At 41.7% G+C, this 23,233-nt stretch overlaps 3 protein-coding genes across 4 annotated transcripts; 1 reads left to right on the top strand and 2 right to left on the bottom strand.

Annotated features, from left to right (window-relative positions):
- Positions 1-796: 796 nt before the first annotated feature.
- On the bottom strand, positions 797-1,048 carry RB195_025202 (uncharacterized protein; the record flags this gene model as incomplete). Its single annotated transcript, XM_064213241.1, has 1 exon — positions 797-1,048. One exon carries the CDS (start codon positions 1,046-1,048, stop codon positions 797-799), a length of 252 nt encoding a protein of 83 aa, XP_064069122.1.
- Positions 1,049-1,100: 52 nt separating this feature from the next.
- Positions 1,101-3,662, bottom strand: RB195_025201 (uncharacterized protein; the record flags this gene model as incomplete). The annotated part of the gene is made up of 1 exon (XM_064213240.1): positions 1,101-3,662. One exon carries the CDS (start codon positions 3,660-3,662, stop codon positions 1,101-1,103), a length of 2,562 nt encoding a protein of 853 aa, XP_064069121.1.
- Positions 3,663-8,840: 5,178 nt separating this feature from the next.
- Positions 8,841-22,858, top strand: RB195_025200 (uncharacterized protein; the record flags this gene model as incomplete). Of its 2 annotated transcripts, XM_064213238.1 has the most annotated exons (7): positions 8,841-9,230; positions 13,732-13,862; positions 21,979-22,052; positions 22,191-22,237; positions 22,359-22,421; positions 22,474-22,544; positions 22,849-22,858. In XM_064213238.1, 7 exons carry the CDS (start codon positions 8,841-8,843, stop codon positions 22,856-22,858), a joined length of 786 nt encoding a protein of 261 aa, XP_064069119.1. The 2 variants fall into 2 exon arrangements, with proteins under 2 accessions (XP_064069119.1, XP_064069120.1); XM_064213239.1 differs by lacking the exons at positions 8,841-9,230; positions 13,732-13,862 and adding an exon at positions 18,289-18,416.
- Between the last annotated feature and the right edge of the window lie 375 nt (positions 22,859-23,233).

Raw genomic sequence — 23,233 nt, 5'->3', positions numbered from 1 at the left:
CTTAAAACGACGAAGAACACGTTTCAAAACTATTTTCACGCTATATCCTACCATTTACGAATAATCTTACTCATCCGCAATAGGAATGAAAAGTTGAGAGTTTGATCACGGCCGTAATTTTTCCATTTTTGCAAAATTAAAAAAAAAAGAACTTATACCGATGCAGTTCACATCCTAATTTCTTTTCTTTTCTCTCAACGTTTTCTCAACTAGCTTTTGAGAAAACGTTGAGAGAATTGAAAGCATTTGGAGTAAAACAAAATGAATTCCGATAGCAAAGATGTTCCTTCAAGCCTAATTCACATTTGCAAACAACGACTGAGTTATTGGGCTTTGTTCGCAGTGGTACAGATTTTGACGCGCAGATGAAAATATTAAATTTCGTACTTTTTCTCGTTACGAGATAATGGCGGGGCGGTTGACAAATTTGGTGTCATATTTTAAAAGAACATCAAGGAAAACCCTTATCTGCACATTTTGACCTCTGTAGGTGTTATGGTTCTCTCAAAAGCTACTTGAGAAAAACTCGATAATTTGAGGCAAAATTTGAAATTTTTCTCAACTAGATTTCAAAAAAAAAAACGAGGAAATCTAGAAGCACCAAACGTTGTAGAATTGTAGAAGAAATTTCTCTCCACAAAACTGCGAAGATTGTACTGCATGACATTCACTTTGGGGGTCGTTATTCGGAGACTCGTGGAGCCTACATTGTACTAATTGTACCCCTAATTGCACCTGTAGATGTTTTTTTTCGCTCAATAACAGCCTCGAGATTGCTTTTTTCGGATCACCTTGATCACCTTGACTCCCGTTGATCTTCGAACTGGTCGAGCGGGCGCCAGTAATTCTTCCATTTGTCCCGATCGCGTGCCAGAGTAGCCCAGTGGTTCCTCCTTTCGCGTGGGACACGAAGAGCATCATATTTTTCTTTCAAGGACTTCGTGAAGAAATCTGACCATCGGGTCGGCGGTCTTCCTGTAGTGCGCTTAATATCGCGGGGAACCCAGTCGCTCACGGCTCTGGTCCAACGGTTGTCATCAAAGCGCATCACGTATCCGGCCCACCTTATTTTACTTTCCTTGGCAAACGCGGCGGCGTCTCTAATCGTCTTCGATCGTTTTCGATCTAATCTTCGATCGTTGACGTAGGAGAGAACTTCGAATCCCGTCCCTCACTTGCGTGAAACGGGATACTCCTAGCATCACTCTCTCAATTGCGCGTTCAATGACGCTCACCGCGTTTTCTTCCTGCTTGCGAAATGCCCAGGTTTCCGAAGCATAGGTCAAAGCAGGAAGTACGGTGGTGTTGAAGAGGTTAGCACGGAGTCGGGTGTTCCTGGTCTTCTTCACTACATCCTCGATGCTCTTATATACTTCCCAAGCTGCTCGTGCCCTTCTGCCCAGCTCGGAGGTCAGGTCGTTCATCATGTTCAGTTCCCGACCCAGATAAACGTAGCTGGTGCATTCGGATATGTTCGTTCCGTTGAGCGTGAATGGGGCATCCGAGACCCATCCGTTCCGCATGAACATCGTCTTTTGTAGATTCAGCTGAAGACCGATGCATCCACATGTTTCGTCGAATTCGGTCAGCATTCGTTCCGCTTGCCTGATGCTAGGTGTTACCAGTACGATGTCATCAGCAAAGCGCAAATGGTGTAGCTGCCGACCATCAACCTTCACTCCCATGTCGTCCCATTCCAACTTTCGCATTGCGTTCTCGAGGGTGGCTGTGAATATTTTGGGTGAAATTGTATCACCCTGTCGGACCCCCCTCTTCACGTCAATGATGATGTTCTTGTAGAATGGCGAAATTCCGGTCGTGAAGTTACTGTACAACTCTCGAAGTACCTTTATATACTGAGTAGGGACACCTTGGTTGTCCAAGGCTTCCACGACCGCTTCCGTCTCAACCGAGTCGAAAGCCTTCTTTAAGTCGATGAAGGTGAGACAGAGCGGCATCTTGTACTCTCGTGATACCTCGATGAGTTTCGAAACAGTGTGAATGTGGTCAATCGTGCTGAATCCTTTTCGAAACCCTGCTTGCTCGCATGGCTGTCCTTCATCCAAGACTTTTTCAATCCTATTAAGGATTACTCTTGTGAAGAGCTTGTAGATGACGGACAGTAGGCAGATTGGGCGATAGTTGCCGATGCCATGTGGATCTCCCTTTTTATACAACAACACGGTCTTGCTGGTCTTCCACTGTTTAGGAACCTTGCATTCCGACAGATAACGTGTAAAGAGCCTCGCCAGGGTGTTGATGAGTACTGGCGGAAGGCTCTTCAGGTGTTCTGGTCTTATTTTGTCGGGACCGGGTGCCGTACGATTTCTTACCGACATGATAGCATGTCGTATTTCGGACGGGAGAACCTCTGGAATGACTTGTCCATCTTCCCTCAGATGGTGAGGAGGCAAGTGGACATGGCTGTCGAAGAGATCAGAGTAGAAGTCGTAGATGATTTTCTCCATCCCCCTTCTCGATGCAATGGCTGTTCCCTTTGGGTTTCGGAAAGCAGTCATCCTCGTCTTGCGACTGGCGAAGTTTCGACGGGCATAGCGGATGCTTTTCCCCGCCTCTGCAGCTTCAGCCAGCACTTCTGCTCTTCTCTCTTTAAGGTCTTCCTTTATCGCCTCTCGGCAAAGCCTTGCGAGCTCGGACGTGAGTTCTTGGTTCCCTGCGGCTCGTGCTGCTCCACGCTGGCGTATCAGCTCAAGAGTTTCAAGAGACAGGCGCCTCTTGGTGGTTTTAAAACTCTCAGCCTTCTTCGCGCAGTCGTGAAGGTGTTCGACAAGCCGGTCATATTCCTCGTCGATGTTGTCCATTGCAGAATCTTCCCAAAAGCCGGCTAGCGTAGCGAAGAGATCCCAGTTGATGGTAGTCCTGGGATTTCTCTCTCTGAATTTGGCGGCTTTCTCTGCTCTCCTTGTGAAGGAAAATCTTCCTCGGAGGAGGCGATGGTCCGATCCCGTATAGAGCTTTGGTACAACACCGACGTCCGTCAGGCAGAACCTTTTATTGACGATGATGTGGTCTATTTCATTACGGTACCCTCCACCGGGTGACTCCCACGTCCAGCGTAAAGAAGAGGGCTTCTGAAATTGCGAGTTCCCATGGATGGTCTTAGTCGTCATGACGAACTCGGAGAGCCTCTCTCCCTGGTCATTCCATTGTAGGCCGCGGGTCCCGTTGTGAAGTTCCTCTGGCGTTCTTCTTGGGCCAACCTTAGCGTTGAAATCGCCAACTATGACCTTGTAGAAGGCATGATCTTCTTGGTAGAACTTCTCCAGGTCCATATAGAAAGCTTCGACTTCTTCTTCTTCGTAGCTTGATGTTGGAGCGTAAACGACGAAGATAGTCAAAGCTGGTATTGGGCCACATCTTCTCATCCGCAGACGTCCGATTCGGGTCGTAAGTTGTTCAAAAGAGTCGATGTTCTTTGCCATACTCGTGTTGACGAGGACGCCAACTCCACCAACACCTCTACTGTCGCATGTTCCTAAGAACAGTTCTTCTCCAGTTTCATATACGGCGTTGAGAGGGTGACGTCGTCTCGTCTCGGTCAGTCCGATGACGTCGTACTTGATCTTCTTGGCTTGCATCATCAGATCTTCGATGGCCGCTTCCGATGCAAGCGTACGTGCGTTATAAGTACAGATCGCCATCCTAGTCCTTTTCCGTTTTGGTAGCCTACATGACTCCTGCAACCCCGTTCTACCTGGCGCTATCGTACCAGGCTTTCCTCCGGAATCAGGAGACTCTTTTCTATTACTGTGTTTTGCTTAAAAATTTTAAAACCCATGGGCAGGTTGCAAGCCTCTAGTCCCATGAGTTTCTGGGAGAACTTTCGTTCTCCCGGTGTGGACATGTGGAGCTTATTTGTTGGAGGCGACTCCAAACCGCCTCCCTTGCACCTCCCAGTCACTTGATTGCAGGCTTTTGGCCGGACCGACGTGCGGGATACAAGGATGTCATGAGTCAGTCCTGGCTCAGCAGAAACAGGGAGTCCATCCCCTGAATCCACCTGCGTCTCTGGGCAAGCGCAAGGTCGCTTTTGGTCCGCGATTAGCCCCCTATCCGCCACCCGGGGACGCGCCACGTAGCCTCGCGACTAACCGGCTGTGATCCCTCTAGTGAGGGAGATCCGTGGTTTTTTGTTCGATCCCTCTAGTGAGGGAGATCCGTGGTTATCTTTGTTTTTTCGGATAACAATGAGAAATTCATCACTTTCAAAAGAGAATAGTTCTCTTTAAATTCTCTTACTCTAAATGCAAAAATCCCACGTTTGTCAGAGATTGATCCCTGACGGTCGCAATAAAAAAAGCAACACATCGCGATGAGGCCGTCGACTCAATACATGATGCATATTTAGTTGATGCTAGTTGCAAATATAATATAGCATAATTTATATGATATAGGGTTTCGTAGTCAGTAGCCAGAAGCCATTAATTAGCCTTATAACCGGCTTCCTCTACATCCAAGCAAGTTTCGTCATTAGCGGGCATCTCACTCTAAGAGTTGGATGCCAAAATGACCTCAGCTCTTCTGTCCTGAATATCCATATCGTAGATGTTTTTGGGAGGGGAGACAGGGGCTAAACTGCAGAACTACTTCTATAGTTCCTCCTTTTGACTTTCAATCGAAGGCATCGGGAAGCCCTAAGAACTGCGCTCCCAGTTTACCTTTATCAAAAAATTGAGCAGTTTTTCGTTTTCGTCGACTAGTGTCGTCGGTCTTGCGAACGAGTATTTCTGGGATTCATTTGGTCGAACCAAACTTTAAAAGAAGTTTAGATGAAAAGAGACGAAGTCTATATCCAAATCCAGACGTGGGTTCTGCATAGTATTCAAGCACCGCTTCAACACTGCGATCACTCTCGTGTTAGTGAACGCTGGTCAGTCGCAGAACAGGAAGAAAACCATTTGTTCGCAGTGTATGGTTCCTTCACGACGTATTATAAGCCGTTTCAGAAAAATTCACTCTAAAACCTTGTGTTTCGTAACAACGGAATTCTTTAGTAGTTTTTGGGCTCACCTTTGTGTGAACGGAGTTTAAAATGGCATGTCCGCACGAGTCTGTTGTCCTTCTATGTATGCATAGGTCTCATCACGGAAGTCGTCCTTACTCTTATCTTTAACGGTTTTTTTGCCACTTGCGGACATTTACGAGGCGTTATTCAACTCCCCGTCACTCCTGTAAACATGTCCTAAAAGTTGCAATTGGAACTCCACTACGTTGCCGTGAAATTCCCAAGAAAATTTAACCGTAGACAGTACAGTAATTGTCCTTCCGCATCACTGTTCCGTAAATCATGTTCATTAAAGATTGGCCAGTTCTCTCATTCATGTTTGAGGACAACGTATGACTAAATCGCACCGATACGATCGGTGCGAGACACTACCTTCAAACAACACTCCATAATGAAGAAGTGGGTTTGCGCACTCATAATTCTTTATAAAAAAGATCTCTGGTAATGAATTTTTCATAGTTTTTCGTAGGGGATTTTTCCATCACAAATATCTTTTCGGTTATAATGAGAAATTTAAGGGGTGAGCGTAGCGCAGCCGGTTAGAGGTTCCGCTGTCTGCGCGATAGATTGAAGGTTCGAATCCACCCCAGTGCTCACCAAGCCTTTAATCCTTCCAAGGTCGATAAATTGGTACCAGACTTGCCTGGGAGGATAAAAACCCTTACTCGACATCGGCAGGCCCCCACAAATCATTGTATAGGTCAGTTACACGTTCGTAAACCCCAAACGACTCTGAATTGGAGTAAACGTAATGGCGCATCCCTAGCCGATTGATTAACGCCAGGCACTTTATCCTTTACCCTTTATTGTGGGAACTTTTAAGCGATTTATTCTAGAGGGTTATATAGTAACCATAGGATACTTTACAAACCTCATTTTCGATTTAAAAGAAAAATTTCTCGTGCACTTTCTAGCTTTTGAAGAGCAACATTTAGTTGGGCATTTGAGAAGGTGAGGTCATTTGAAGCACACATACTTGTTACTCCAGATGTGTCCAAAGATTGGTCCTGACTTTTGTTGATTGCTATTGCAAAGCACATGCCTACAAAAAAAAAAAAACATGGTATCTTATTAATTTGAACAGATAATTTTTGTAGTGAAAGCAACTACTTCTTGGCACCAGGATTCCTCTGCGCTTGTCAATTTAACACACGATCGAGCAGCACAAAACCGTTGGCCAATTCCACAAACTTTTAACCAAACGAAATGCTCCAGTGATGCTCCTGACATCAGAAAGTTAACGTCGAAATGAGCGGAAAACATCTTGTAAATAGAGTATTCTCACTACGTCAGGTTTTGAATGCGCTGATGACGAATGTGCTGAATCAAGTCACTTTGGAAATCGGAAATATCAGCCTTATCTATATACTGATTCTTCTTTCATGCCTCTCAGGGTCTGCAGAGCCTCTCGAATATGCTAACCACGTAAGGTAGTTGTTTTACGGAAGCATACAATCCATAAGGAACATCGCTGCTAGTTGCCGGTGTAGAGCCTTCCCAGCAAGTTCTCCCAACTTCCTTCAAAAATATGTGAAAGATTGAAAAAGTCTCTGCTTTTTGCGAAGTGATTAACCAGACCGAAGCTGAGAACGCATGTCGACACTTTTGATTAGCATATACTAGAACTTAGTTGACAAGTATTACCAAACCTCGCTGTAAAGTGCGTTGAGCTGATAAATTGGTAATATTAACACTTTTCCCAAAGCGATAACCACATACGTAGTTAGGTGTATAACCGTCGCTGGGAAATTATTACTGTTGATGTGTATCGGTGGTGCGTCCGCATCTTCTACAAAACTCATCTTTACGCATAACAGCTGGTAATAAATAGACGATAATTAACTGTAATGCGCTTCAGTTAACAGCCAGATACACCATCGTGGTGCGCCTGCCATATATGTCGCATATATGAAGCGATGGCTCCCCAAACCATGCAAAAAAAGAGAACTTAAAGTCCACTTGTGCAAAGAAAGGAATAATATACATATAAGAGTAATAATAACGAAAGACTAATAATATACATATATCGCATTCCTGGAATAAAGTTAATGAAGGATAAAATGCAAGGTACCGACATATCCATATGGGGTTGCGCCTACGTGTTCGACTTCAACTCAGACTTCGTTTAATGTGCCAAGTCAGTGTTTTTATCTTCCCAGGTAAGTCCGGTACCACTTTATCGACTCCGGAGAGAAAGGCTTGGTTTGAACTTGGGTGGATTCGAACCTTCAATCGATTCTAGCCACAGTGAGACCTTTTACGATATTATAGGTGTGCATTTACAAAAAGTATTGCTGGAATACTCTATATAAATGCATACCTTCTATATTGCTAATAATAATAATATATATATATATATATAATATTGCTTGCTTGCTCTACAAGTAAGTCTCTCCTTCATTTTCCACGGAATCCACTTTTCAACATCTGTTACGTTGCCAGCTTTATGTTTTTGTACTCTCCTAGAAGCGAATTTCATCGGGTCGTCGCATTGAAAACGTGAGCAATATTTGTTAGACGGGCGACGCTTAGTGTTCACAGGAAGTCTGCGAACACTAGTCTCGAGTACTACAATACTTCCATGCGAAAACTAGCTTTTAGTTGGTGTCCAGGATCATAGTGCTGTTGGTAGGGTTTGGTCTAAATACCTCTAAAAGAAAGCGAGCTATGAAGTGACCAGACGTACGGACGGAGAAACAAGAATACTTCATATTTTTGTCATATATATAAACAATTGGAGGCATTTGGATTCGTTAAACGCTTTGAAAGATGGTGTATCTACAAAAAAAAAGAACTTCTTACTAACTTGTACGCATGACCAGAGTCAAACTTGTGTTGAGATTTTTCTAACGTGGGACTTGTAAAAGGAGTGTGGGAACAAGGGAGGGTCGTAAGAAGATGTGAAGAGCAGGAAGGGAATGAACAGAACAACGAGGAAATCAGAAGAGGGTATGCACTGTTAAATAAAGTCATATTAAGGGTTGCAGAATTTTGTTCCAATAATCTATTTCATGTTATCACTCAAAAGGGCAAGTTTGATGTTATTATTAAGAAAAAAACATCTACAGTACAGCCAACAATAGGAATGAAACTAGTGCAAAACAATCTCCACGAGTTGCCGAATAACAACGCTCACAGTAGTTTTCATTTTCAATACTATTTTGCATTGTCGTAGAGACAGATCTTCCCTATATTTGCAATTTTAGAAAAAAAAAACCTTTAAAGTATTTCGAATGTTCTCTTGTCTTGAAACCTCAGCATATTCTGTCTATGTTTTGTGATAGTGTGCGTGCGAGGTTTTTAGATGGAACCCTTTATTTGCCTGACGTTTCGGCTTTTTCGCCGTCGTCAGAGGCCTAAATAGAGGATGATTGGAGCAATGCTACCTTTTTCCCGTCAAGTGCCACACTACCCTAGGTCAGGGATTCGATAATCGTTCAGGGTAGCGAAAACAGGTACCCATCGATTCGATGTGCAATTGAAAATGAGCCTTGGGCCATCATTTTCAATTTCACATCGAATCGATGGGTCAACATTTCGTAGAGTCACAGTAGGCCTCCACAAACTTCGGGACCAGCTTCGAATCAGAGCAAGGAATGAAAGCAACTATCAACAGGCTGCACTTATGAGCAGAAGAGCGTTACTCTCAACACCATTTCCGCGCAACTTCTATGAAGAACCCGAACCAGCTCGCAAAACAGATACAAAATTTTAAATACAATCTGGGGTGTTGTCCGCTTATAACCATCATAGACAACTCACGCTTAACAATCTCACACGCGAGCAATGGTAGGGTCTCAAGGAAATCCGCGCTATGACTACAAGAGGGAATATGCGTCTTTCAGCAAGCGATAAAAGTGAGGAATTCGTAGTCATGTCACAGGCTCTTGATCGGGAAATAACAAATCTTCACTTGCAAGATGAAACGATCTATCGCCGCGTAACAGAGAAAGAATTCTTTGTGCAGTGCAAATGCTTGAATCATGTATGGATGTCAGGAAAATCTGCTGGTCTTGACAAACGATTTGTAAGCCGCCTGAAGCTTGACAAACCGTCCTGCCCTGTGTTCTATAGCCTCATCAAAACGAGTAAGCTGAACCCCGATGAGATGAACTCAACATCAGCGGCAACATTCAAAATCCGACCAGAAATAAGTTGTGTGGGAGGACCAACGGATCGAATTTCGTGGTTCCTTAATAAAATCGTGAGTCAAATTTTGCCTAAAATACCATCTCATTTGTCGAACACGCACCATTTCCTTGAGCGATTACGCAGTGCGAGAGTTGAGGGCAACTGCGTAATAGAGACCTTTGATGTGACCTCACTCTACACGAATGTAAAAACAGTGAGGCGCTACAAGCTCTCTCTCTCTCTCTGAGATGATAGATTTATATGGTAACAACTTGGAAACATATGGACTTAGTAAATCTCGCATAATAACACTTATCAAAGAATGCCTGAATCGTAATATCTTCAGGTGGTCAGGAAATTATTTCGCACAACTGAGAGGGCTAGCAATGAGTCAACGATTAGCACCAGTACTGGCGATCTGCTTCTTGAGAAGAATCGAAGAACCAGTGCTTTCGCGTAGACCAACAATGTATTGCAGATATATTGACGACTGCTGCATCATAACATCGACACAGTCCTAAATGGACGAGTGTTTCCGAATACTCAACCAATAATCGCAATATATAAGACTCACACGAGAAACCCTAAAAGAAGGATGGCTTCCTTACCTCAACGCACAAATAAGTACTTCAAACGGCATTATTAGATTAAAATGGTATCGCAAAGAAAGTTGCAAGAACATCATATTGCACGCCAAATCTGCACATCCGACTGCAGTAAAACGCGCAGTGATTCGTAATATGTTCAAAACCGCTAGTGAAGTATGCACTGGCAACCAAGAACGACACGAATCACGAAGACTAGCCTTGAAAATGGCATGTGCTAATGGCCATACAGTACGTCCGCATTACCGAAGAACCCGCGGTGTAAATAGCAATGTTTCCAAAATTTCCCTTTGTCTTCCTTTTATCTCTGACAGAGTCAGTGCCGCTGTTCAGCACATCATTATCCAAGCACGATTACAAGATCACGTGATCTTGGTAAATATCCCAAATGCAAACATCAAAAGCCAGCTTGTTAGAAACAGATGATATGATGATAGATAGTATGATAGATACTGCCTCTGTGAAAGATGTGTTATTTGTCCTTACGGAAAAACAGGCGACTGCGCACAAATGGGGGTAATATATGAGATTGAATGCTTGATGTGCAATGCAACTCACATTGGGGAGAACGGTAGGAGTGTTGGAGTGAGGAATAATGAACACATGGCAGGAAAACGACGAAAAAGTTTGCTAACACCACTGGGAAGGCACAGACATGAGGCCCACAACGGAAACGAGTATGATATGAAATGCGTTATACTGGCTCACGAAGCAGAATCATCGACAGGGAAGACTTTGGAGGAGTATTGGATTCTTAAAAGGAACCATTCAATAAATAATAGGAATGAGTGCTTGTCGATAACGAATGAGTTCTTGCTACTTGTACCGCTCTGTGACCTATAACCGCCTGATATTCTGTGTGTAGATCAAATCATCTATATCGGCGCTGGTGATCTACACACGCAGCAATACTCATTCGCTGGTACGTTGAGTGATAAGTGCGTGCTACCAGTCATCCGGTGGAACAACACGTAAGACTATTTTCAATGTAGATGGGTTTCTGTTTTCACTACTCTGAACGATTGTCGAAACAGTGACCCAGGGTAAATAGAGGATGACAATGCTACGTTTATCCCGTCAAGTGCTCAGGTAGTGTGGCACTTGACGGGATAAACGTAGCATTGTCATCCTCTATTTAGGTCTCTGAAGATGTCGAAAAAGCCGAAAGGCCAGGCAAATAAAGGGTTCCATCTAAAAACCTCGCAGGCAGACTATCACAAAACCTATAAAGTATCATTCTCAATAGTTTTATTTCGTTTTGCAAAAATCAAGATTCCGTCAAGGATCGAACTCTTGAACATTCTGAATTTTGTACAACATAATAGGTCTGTTCAAAAACAAAAACAGCAAAAAAACTATTTTTTCATTGTATCCGCTGTCGCTCAGATACGTGTATGTCTTGTTGTTATTTATCACTCACTCATTTCACGGACAGATGCTGCGGAGTGATCCTTCCCGTTCATCCTTTCCATTGAGGTGAGATCATGCGAAGAACAGTAGTGGGTTACTATACCATCGTTCTAACGAGATCTGGATACCGTTTAGTCTATTTAGACTATGACGACGATCTAGTGATGTTGGCTTCAAACAGATCGCAACTGCAACATGTCAATCTTGCATCAACTAGCGGCAGGTTCATCATGGTTATCGAGCTGCAGTCAATAGACTGCGCTTCCACTTCGGTGTAAGGTGTAGGGTGTAGGAGTAAGCATGTGTGGGTCTCATCAAGACTTTCAAGTAAAAAATAGTAGGGTGATCGAGCAACAGATTGAACTTTGGAGCTTTGCCAACTGGGCAGGATGTCGGAAAAACTGCTACGAAAAGAATCTTTAGTAAAGATGCGCTGAGGCCGTTCCGATCATCAACTTCTTGACGAAGTGCTAATGTTCGTGCTTGGTGTTTTTTCTCCAACAAATTTAATCTTGTCTGTGGACTACTCGTAATATCATATCAGTGGACGGGTGGGAGGAAACATGAGACACACCGTCTAAGGTGACTTTGAAGTTTTTATGCGTGAAGGGGAGTCTGCATAGACCGGATCTTTGCAACTTCAGGCCAAACATATCCGATGGGAAAAGATACGTGGAAAGGAAGGTAATGGAACGGTAGATGACTCGTGGATAACATGAGCATCTTTCTCTGTAGAGTCCTATCTTCTAAAGTAACTGCAAATCATCTTTTTTATGTTATATTACAAGGAGACCGTCCAAGCGTGCAAGTTTCCTCAAGGATATCCTCATACCTGAACAAGAATCATATCCTATGCGTGAAAAATACCTGAAAAAAATCATCCGTCTCTTCCTCCAGAGCAATCACATGGAACCGTCATAGCTTCTTCGGCCAAATCTTAAGGAAGCCATCAAATCACCTTTCCACGTGGCCTCAGTATCCTTCCAGCCCAAAGCTGGAAAAAAGCCACCTGGTCGAAAATGGAAGATCTGGATGAGAATTGTGAGACAAAATCTGGAGATAATTATCGTCAATCGAAAGTTAAGGCAACATGTCTTACAGAATAAGGAACAACGACTAATCGATTGATTCTATGCGAATTTGCGACGAACGTCGAACAAGATGGGCTTAACTATGTTCAAGAACGACACAGCGAAGGCACTAATGAAATACCACAAAAGACTACAAAATGCCGCTGATTAAGTTAGTTACGCTATATGCTAACTATATGTACCTTCGGGGCGGATACGACGCATTATACTGCAAGTGATGGGCTTTGCACGCCAGCTGATCGGTACCGTAATCTTTCCTTTCAGAGGCGGAACTTCCTGACGGTGGTAAGCAGAGCAACCTCGCGGCTGGGCTCATAAAAGCCCACGCCTAGAGCAAATTGAGGGGACCCTAGCCGTTCGACACCGCCCGATCAAGGACATATGGGACGACGCTGCCGATGCCAAGGACCGCGACGCCGGCCAGTGCCTCACGAGGATGCTTCAGATATTAGCGATACATAGACTAGAGATACGGATTAGAAACTGGGAAGACATTGTCGTAATTAGGCAGGTTACTCTTGATGGATCAGACATGGTGGTCATTGAAATTTCGAGGTCCCTTTCAAGTTCTCGAATAAAGTCTAAGGCGCGAGATTTGAAGGTTCTGATCAGATGATTTCTAAAGGTGAGCAGCAGGTGGGGTATGGAGATGGTCATTGGTTAATATATTGGTTAGCATACTGATTAATATACATGACCTCAGAGTTTCGTTCAACCGATTACTGGTTATTAGTCACTTGTTGTCCCTGTGGGATACAATCTTCCCAAACACGAAAAATGGAATTTTAAGTGAAATTCCAAATCACCGAACAAATTCAAATACCATCCTGTTGGACCTCAAGCTAGAGCTGGCACAGAATTTAACAATCCGTTCAGTATTCTGCGTCACTTGAGGTCTCGCCTCAACTGCGTGTCGATGCCACGTTTCTTCGGGGTTTCCTTCACCGTTCTTTACAAAACTTTCTCTTACGTCCGGGTGGCTTTATCCAGTTTGGGTTTGGGAGCATTCTCAAGGCAAGTTGCACAAGGCGATCCAATGGTTTCCTTACAATGTGTCCAAGGAAGCGAAGAGGGTTCTTTGCGGCTACCTTAGAGGGCAAGATGTTGATGTTTCCATTGCATCATCCTCCGCCACAACATATCCACTTCTGAGCAAACACTTCGTTATGGTACGCTATCGGCCAAAAAAAAAACTGAGAATCCGTCTAAACAGTTTGTTTTCCAAGTAGTCGAGCTTGATCTCCGTTGATGGCGCTGCTCAAGTCTTTGATCCGTACATCATGATAGGTCGAATATTATAGGCACGCTCGCAACTTGATTCCTTTGGCTATGGGGGTGGACCACAAGGAACTTCGAATGTCACTTCCGTGAAGCGAGATGCTAGCAGCATTATTAGCAGCGCTATTAAATGCAGAAAATGGAATGTCGCTTAGCCGAAGGTCAGACTTCTTTACAATGTCCTTCATAGAAAATTTTGATGTGCTTCGTATCCCATGCGAAAGGAGAGACCACTGGACCACTCTGGCACGCGATCGCGATAGTGCGTCAAATGGAAAAATTACTAACGAACGCTCGACCCGAAGAACAACAGGAGTCAAGGTAATCTAGGTACCTCTTGAGAAATGACTTATTCTTCAACTCAGTAGATAGGAGCCAGGACATATCCCACAAATATTACAGCGAAAGCGTGCGGCTCTCTGCAGAAGACTAAAAAAATTGTAACAACAGTTGCATGTAGAACTATTAGTTCACAAGACTTCTGCGAAAACACGTCCTAGAAAGTGAAAGTCTAACACAATGAAAATTTCCACGAACGCTGCTTTTACCAACTTACCAACAGATAAGCAAAACATTTTATCCCTTATCTTGTGAGGAAGTGCAAGTCATTTTGTCGTGTGTGTTTTCGAAGTTTTGCAGACCTATGGCTCCCACTATTTCTGTTGTCTCAAACTTTTGGATTTGTTGGACGGGAAGAGTTGTATGTTTTTACTGTGATACTTGTGAAATACGTACGCCGCGCGCTTAACTACCGCTGCAGAGATTCCACCCTAGAAAATTTCCCCTAACCATGCTTACTAGCTCCAGAAAGGTGGCATCACATCATTTTCAGTAAGTCGTTGGGTTTCATGCAGCGCAGAGATCGTTGAGGTGCCTATTTCGTTTGTTCTTCTGACCAACGCAAATAAAATCAATACGTCTCTCTAAACTTTTGCTTTTTCTTCTTTTCACTTCATTTCTAATCTTACGCTTCCCTAGTATTCTTGTTTGATCTAGTCTGAGCACTTCATTGCATTATAAACAAATAAATAATGGATTGCATTTAGCACAAAATCCTAATAGCTTCGATGTCATGCAGCATTCTGTAAATTCATATAAGTGTTCTCCTGCTCTGATCACGCTGTTGCTGTTAACTTTGTGCTTTTTCCAATGGGACCTTATATCTTTCTACCTTTTATTTCTAAATTCTCTTGATGCTTTTCCATTTTTCTGACTTGGTCCTCTGGAGATAGATGGCCTTGCGAGTGGAAGAGGTGCCAATAGCTTAGTAAAGATTGGTTTCTTACTTACGGAGAGAATGAAGTACACTGAAATATTTTTTCATAAAATTTTATTCGATGAACAACTAGCAAATAAAATATTGGAGTTCAACTCGTTCGTCTCTTCTTCTTTTCGCGACGTTTATCTGTAGCAAGTGCTATTACCTCAGAGATCTCCCGTGCTGGTGGCATTATTTTTTCTGGCAGAAGTACTAACGCGAGAGACAAGGCGTACTTGCAAAACATTTACCAACAAAATCATAGAAAGAAAATCCATGAATTATTTTAGAGTTTGAAAGATTTGGAAGTTCCCCTATTTATTTAGAACTCACCTTGTAGGAAAGAATGCCGTCTTCGACCCCGTTTTCTACTACGGTTAGGGGAGTTTGGGTTCCCACGCTGTGTTCCGTAATCTAAAAGCCGAACACTAGGGGTTCCCTATGGTTTCCGTGTTACGTCAATTTCGTGCTGCCCTGCCTTTAACTAAAAAAAAGTCAATATAAATAAGATAGAGGATAAAATTGAAAGATGGATAGTTTCGCCTCAACCTAGACGATTCTGTACTGTCATTGGCATATCCTGCTGATATCTCCGTGGAAGTAAGAGGTGTTCACAGAAATTGCGCTGATTTCTCGAAACTGGACGAAATGTTCATTATATTCGTAATCAGAAGGTTGTTTAAAACAATTTGGTACCCCACATCATGCGTGGATTCGAAATTTCCATCTTCTTTGAATATTTACGGAAATCTTATATTGAAAGTTCTACACAGTTCTTCCTCATAAAAACAGCAGTGATAAGTTGAAACGGCTAGGAAGAAAAATGACTAACAGACGGAATCAAACCAAGAGATAAAAGGGAAAGAAGAGGAAAGAAAAGGAAGAGGTGAATGTTGACAAGTTCCGATTTTTTCCTCAATAACTCTTTAATCTGTTACTTGTTTGTCCCTTTTAATGAAGTTTGTTCTTTTGCTTGTATTTCTTTCCAAAAGTCTGTGTAGAGTCGTCGCCACGGTCCATTTATATTGAAATATAATGGTGTTTCTATGGCTCGAAATCGCCAGAGGAGTTGCCTAGAGGAGGCGTAAGATATATGGCAGAAAATGCATGTACCGCGATAACCATATCAGTCATAGAACATCGTCTGCTATAAAAGTGGAAGGAATCAGTGTTAAAATTTTGGTATTTGTAAATCGAATGAATTTGACGTCATTCGAAAGAGCTTCTCTTTGCGAGAAGAATCGGCTATTCCAGACAAGATAAAGCGTAAGGTGTTGATACATCCTAATAATAACTCGTCTTTGCGTTCAACTTCAAGTGGTTCGCGGTTTAACAATGCGCGTGTATCCTTACAATGACCAGAGGGGGCCAGCCGATGTGCCAAGTCAGCGCTTTTATCTTCTCAGATAACTCTAGTACCAATTTATGGACTCCAAAGGGATGAAAGATTTAGTTAGCACTAGGGCGGATTTGAACCTTGTAGGCACAGCGGAACTTCTTAACACCGCTCCGGGTATTTCAGATACGGGTAAAATTCATAGAGGCTGCAAAATCTCGTTTTTGAGAAAACAGTGGAAGTTTTCTTCAATTTGTCCACTCGAAAACCACGACCAAGTGTCATCCAGAGTAAGCTCCTAAATCACATCTTGTCAAAAAACAACATTGTTGCATTTCGTTATTTGTTCCAGTCTTTGAGCAGCTGTCAACGGCCTGCTATGAATGCTTAATTGTGGCGATTCGGGACTTGCCTAGGACTTTCCCTTCTTTACAAAATGAGGTTTAGGAAATTGGACGTAATTAGAACTCTTGAAATGTACCATTAAAATACTTTTCGAAAAAGCTTTCCTGCGGCTACACGTTAGCATGGCTGAGTCCGAGGTTATTGCACTACAAGGGTCAATGATTTTTGACGTGAATATATTTTTCGAAAAGTACAATAATAGTTACATATTCGTCATTTACATACTATTGCGAACAATTTGATATCTCTCGTAGCTGTAATATCGTAACTTTGAAGTTGTTGAAAAATTGACTAAAGTAACGTGTTTCAACTCCACTAATTTATCTTTCGACATGAGTAGCTTAAACGTTATTTTCTTACAAAACCTGCAAGCAAACTGTTTTGCATTAGTTGTTTCCCTAATCTCTCTACTTTCTAGCTCAACAGAATTTTCTGGGTTTTTTTTTGCAGCTAAAATTACATCTTCGTTGTTTTACATTACTTATCGTGATTTTTGGCAGTTCGTAAATCGCTAACAAATTATGATTGCCTTCTAGCGGCCGTGGCGACGACTCTACACAGACTTTTGGAAAAAAATACAAGCAAAAGAACAAATTTCATTAAAAGGGGCAAACAAGTAACAGATTAAAGAGTTATTGAGGAAAAAATCGGAACTTGTCAAGTTTAGAAGTTTTCATGTTTTCCAGTTTAATTCGACTAACATTCACCTCTTCCTTTTCTTTCCTCTTCTTTCCCTTTTATCTCTTGGTTTAATTCCGTCTGTTAGTCATTTTTCTTCCCAGCCGTTTCAACTTATCACTGCTGTTTTTATGGGGAAGAACTGTGTCGAACTTTCAATATAAGATTTCCGTAAATATTCAAAGAAGATGGAAATTTCGAATCCACGCATGATGTGGAGTACCAAATTGTTCTAAACAACCTTCTGATTACGAATTTAATGAACATTTCGTTCAATATCAGTACGATGATGTCGTTCACGTCATTTTGTTAAAACATCATTCTGTGATAACTGATGTGGAAAGCATGAAGAAAACCTATGCTTAGGGTAATCCTTTCAAATTGCGTCGATATTATATTGGAATGTTTGAAAGTGAAGTTTGGTTTTTCTGCACAATTAGAAATGACGTGAATGGAAAGAAAACTAGATAATGCTCCACATAAACCTGTAAAAAAGGAAAGAAGAGGGCGTTGTTAGAAAAGTACAACTCTAACTTTGCAGAAAATGTCACTAATATTAATTTTCATTGATCAATGATGGCGAGAGAAGGAAACACTAAAGAAAGCCTGAAGTCCGGCTTTAGCCGGACGTTCAGACTGGTTAATAATAATAAGAAGTTTGCGATGAAAATTTGAATGAAACAGAATTTTTTGAAATCGACATCTTTCAATAGACTTCTTCCTCCAGAAAAAAACCTGTCCACATGATATTAACTTCCGATAAATCATAGAGAAGTGAGGTATTTGTAAAATCATTTAAATGCGTGGGTTTTCGACCGGATTGTATATAGTCGCCGTCGAATGCCAATGACAGAACTGCTGCTAAACGGTGAGGACGGACAGTAGTGCTCTGTCACTCGGTGCGCAGTTCCGCTCCCTTAATCGGCAGATTCGGAGCAGCACTACCTTCTTTCATCGAGCACGCATCACAGAGCTCTGCGGGAGGCGTTCATCACCAATTAATGTATATGTGCACATATATGATTTGTGCCAACAGCTTAGGAGATTACTCTGCTTCAGACTGGTGTCTTATGGCTGGCCTACGGAGAAATGTTATGGATCACCTCTCAGCTTTCGTATTGGACAGCACAATCAGTTACGAACAGCTTTTTCCAGACTACAATTCTGATTGGATTTTCATTCACTATGTTGCAGATAGGTACACCACTACATTAATAATGGAAACACACTCGAGCTAATAAAATCAAATTGAGCATTTGTCTTCGTCAATGTCTATAGAAACAGAATCTCCTAAGTTGCGCTGCGTCGTGAGTAAGCTAATGAAGTCAGGACAACATTATTGCTTTCTACTTATTAGAAACGCAGCAGTATGGAAATTTCACATCCGTTACCGGACGAGCGTTTTCGGTCACGACAAGTGAATTTTGAAAGAGGGACATTGAAAGTCCGCCAAAAAGATGCAGCTGGACTGCAGAAAGTGGGGGGAGTACATTTTAAGCTCAAAAAGATTCAAAAAAGTTTAAAAAGTAAGATACATCGGCTGGCTATATATATATATATATATATATATATATATCCGTGATGTCGAGCGAAGCGAACACCAAGCGAAGGGAACACCAGTCTGAAGTCCGGCTTTAGCCGAACTTCAGACTCTCTGGTGTTCCCTTCGCTCGCTGGCATGCATATATATATATATATATATATATATATATATATATATATATATATATATATATATGCCAGCGTCGGCTAAAGCCGGACTTCAGATTCTCTGGTGTTCGCTTCGCTCGACATCACGGATCAATGAAAATTAATAGCAGTGACATTTTCTGCAAAATTAGAATTGTACTTTTCTAACAACGCCTTTATAAAACGGTTCCAAAGTCCCGTTTATTTTTTGCAACATGCAAACGAAATTACTGCGCAATACTATTGCACTATGGCGCACCAATCCGACGCCACGGGACCCGTCGCAACCCAATTCAGAAATTTCTGGGGCTGGCGCACCAATTCGACGCCGCGAGACCCGCCGCAATCCATTTTATAGCTATCTGGAGCTGGAGCACAAATTCGACGCCGCGGGATCCGTCCCACCCAATTTTTACCGCGTTGAGGCTCCAACGCACCAAACCGACGCCATAGTATTCGTCTATCTCTTTTTGGAATTTGTTGACTGAGACACGCACAGACGCACACACGTGACAAAATAAGCCCATTATTATATAGCATGATGGTTTGCAAATTTGGAGGTGTATATTCACATAAAAGTTTATTTACCCTTTCTAACATATGAGAGAAACTAACTTGGCCTATGAAAGCCGACATATATATATATATATATATATATATATATATATACATATATATATATATATATATATATATAATTATGAATGTGGACAATTGTGGAGACGTAGAGTGCTCGCCCATCAATTGCATGACTGGTTCGGTACATCACCAATGCAGAGTTTTGCATGATTACGGAGTACATTCGTGACACACAGACAAACACGCGGACTAAGTGCGTTATTATATAGCATGATGATTATTATCATCTAGGAAAATTATTATCTTCTAGGGACGCCGACCGGTTAGATACCTTAGGCTACAAACGAACTACGACTCTGTTACCGCACTTACTACTACTTACTTACTACACTTGTGATTGTGTACATTACATTGTGTTGGCCGTGAGCGCTTTCATGAACTTTCACGATTCTGAATTGAACTCAAGTGCGTTGATGCATCCCAAAAAAGATTATTCGACGTCAAACACCTTACCCTTTTCCCTTTAGGGTAACCTCCAAAAAGGGAGTAGAAGTTAACGCATTATTTTGTTGGGCCTCTTCTCTTCATTTTTGCTGTTTATTTTTGTTTTTGCTAGCTCTTTAGAATCGCAAGATTGATCCTATATTTTCAGTTTTCTCCTGTTCAAAGTTTGTATATCCCTACATCTTAGTAGTCAATTTATTTTTGTTTCTTACACATGATGTAATTGGTGTTTTAGTTTTACAGAAAAAAAAACAGCATGAGAAACCATTGACCTTTTTGCATTCGGCAAGCCATCACTAGAGCTCTCACATCTCTGTACTGCAAACAATTCGTGTTCATTCTAGATGAGAATACCCAAAGAAAGGAATCTTTTACCGCTATCACTCGGAGTTTATCCTCATCATCGAAAAGTACCTTCTTCAATGTGCTGTTTCCGCTTAATGTATTTACGGGTGAGACAGAATTATGCTTGGTTAGTTGAAACGCAGGATACCCCGAATCTGACGTGGTGGGGAAATCCGCGTAAACAAACTAGAGACAATATTGTAGACTACGGAAATCCGACATCGTTTCGCATATCTCTTCCTACTCGTCGTAAAAAAAAAACTCCGTAGGAAGCCGCTTAGCCCCTGCGAGGTACGTTGGAGCGCTCCTCTATTCACACGTTCCGGTTCTCTCAGGATAGGATTACGGATAACTTTGGATAATGGTGAAAAGGTAGAGTGCTCGCCTATCAGGTGCACGGCAATGGTTCGGCACCTCACCCGTGCAGGGTTTTCAATCATTATGGAGTATTTCCGTGACACACACACACACAAACGTGTGCAGATTTAGCAGAAAATGCCACTGCAACTAATTTTCATTGATCACCAATTGCGAGCGAAGGAAACACCAGAGAAAGTCTGAAGTCGTTTAGGCGGGCGTTCAGACTGGTATATATATATATATATATATATATATATATATATATATATATATATATATATATATATATATATATATATATATATATATATATATAGGCAGCTTTCCACCATTGTCCAGATTCATAATTACATGTATGTTGGCTTTCATAGGCCAAGTTAGTTTACGGCATCTAATTGTGCTCTGGAGTCAGATAGCTATAAAATGGGATGAGACGGGTCATACATACTGCTTCGAATTCGTGCGCGGGAGCCGCAACCGTAGAATGAGTTTTTATGACTCATTCGTGTACCTATTTCCAAGCATATTTCCCTGATGCTGGTAACATCGTTTCTTCAAAAAGTTGAAACACTCATCCAAACTGCTGTTTAGATACAATATTACCCAACACGCGTTCACGTGGTCTGACGTAGAGTTTTATCTTCATCACTGTGATGATGATATTCACGCCATTACATGGTAGCACATCATTTTGTGCTAATAGTTGAGAGCAGATGAAACTCATACTTCGAATGATGTTTCCAAATTGGGGAGATATCAGAGAAACATAGATGTAAAATCAAGTCTGATTGTTCTCCAAATATAGTATTGACGCGTTTGGGAAGAAAATTATGAAATCTCTCATCTATGCATAAATTCTTGAGGAAAAAAATTGAAAGAAGTGTTGATAGAAGAAAAAAACAATTGTAATTGTACAATAAAAGTCACCACTGTTATTTCTTATTGATCGGTGAAGGCGAGCAAGGCGAATACTACAAGAAATCTGAAGTACGGCTTTAGCCTTGTCCATTAGCGTTCCATTTAACCCAACTAGATTTTTGAGCACGTTCCGCGGCATCAGAAACCAAGTAGATGACGTGAGGGATCAGGCTGGAAAAGAAACATATGCTGACCTTTGGCAGAGGTTGAGTGTTTTCGACAGTATGCAAATATCATTGTTAAATCTTAGTAATGAATTTCCTTGATTTTACTGTCTACGAACTTAATTTTTCAGTGCTCATCTTATTCCTTATGAAGGGAGTGAGACGACTTAGCCTACCTTTCATAGCTGTCTATTTATTTAGATCGGCTGCAGGAATACTTCTCTACTTTGCTTTTCTGACAGCTACGATTCTAATAAACTTCGTATATTGGGATGGTGAGTTGAGTTTCATAATTAGACGCACATCTCCAAACAGTAGAGTGAAAGTGGTAATGATATTAAAAGGAATATCCGGAATAAGAGTGTAATCTGCTAATGTCGTTGTTGTTGCTGTTAATCTTTTTTTACTTGCAGAAGGCGACGCCACTTATATGTTCTTCCGAAGGAAGGTGGTCCTTAAGGTTATTATATGTGTTTTCTACACATTGCTCAAAATCTATGTATTTATTACAATACACCGCTATTACATGTACATTGATGGAATAAAATATTTCCGTCGGCCGACCGTCAAAAGAAAGTTAGGGAGTGCCGGAGGTCCTCTTCTTCAATCGCGTTGTTGGTCTTTCTCTTTCAGTTCTTCTGGAGGTGGTTAGAGATTACATACAGGCCTTTCAGCCCGTGAACTTTTGTGTTTCAGAATGGTCTACGAAATAATTCTGTTCTTCGGAAAGAAGACAAAACTGATATCTATGAGGAAGGAGTGCTTCAGTTTGTCTTTTACAAGCATCTGCATACGATATTTGATGAAACTCCCTTATGTAGAACTTTTCGGAGGAAAACTAACAGTTCCCTCTACCATGTTTTTATACCAACCATATTTCATTAAAAACTGAACCTTTTGGACACAAAACTGGATGATTACCAATAGTCAAAATTGAATTCTGTTTATAACCCTGCAGGGAGTAACATCACACAGAGATAAACTCTGTAACAAGTAATTGTGAAGAAAATTTCCTTGTGTTTGCCGCTTGACGTTTATAAGTTACTTTCATGAAATGTTATTTCTTCAAAGGTACACATGATCTCCTCTTATTTCCTCCTTGGAATATGACAAATTATGTTGCAAAGGCTTTCATTCAAACAAATGCACGGCTGATGTGTGGAGAAAGGTGTAGGGTTTCTCTTCTCAAAGTTTTCGTTTGTTCTGAAGGACGATAGATTTTTTTCTACTATGATTATCTACTACTTCAACTTGTGCAGTACTTGTGCCTTGGAGTTAAAAAAAGATACTTACTTAGATACTTAGATGGCCCGTCTTCACTAGACGTGCGGGCCCCAGCATCTCTTTCACTCGTTTCGTTCCCTCGCCATTATAATCCAAGATGTTCTCAAGCTTCGTGAGTGACGTTGACGTTGACGAGATCCTTGAGCCGTATCCAGCTGAGCTCTCAGCTGGT

The sequence above is a fragment of the Necator americanus genome, chromosome X (genome assembly GCF_031761385.1).
Source record: "Necator americanus strain Aroian chromosome X, whole genome shotgun sequence".
In the NCBI taxonomy this organism is placed as follows: Eukaryota; Metazoa; Nematoda; class Chromadorea; order Rhabditida; family Ancylostomatidae; genus Necator; species Necator americanus.
Note: the sequence above shows the minus strand (reverse complement) of the source record. Positions and strands in the feature narration are given on the sequence as shown.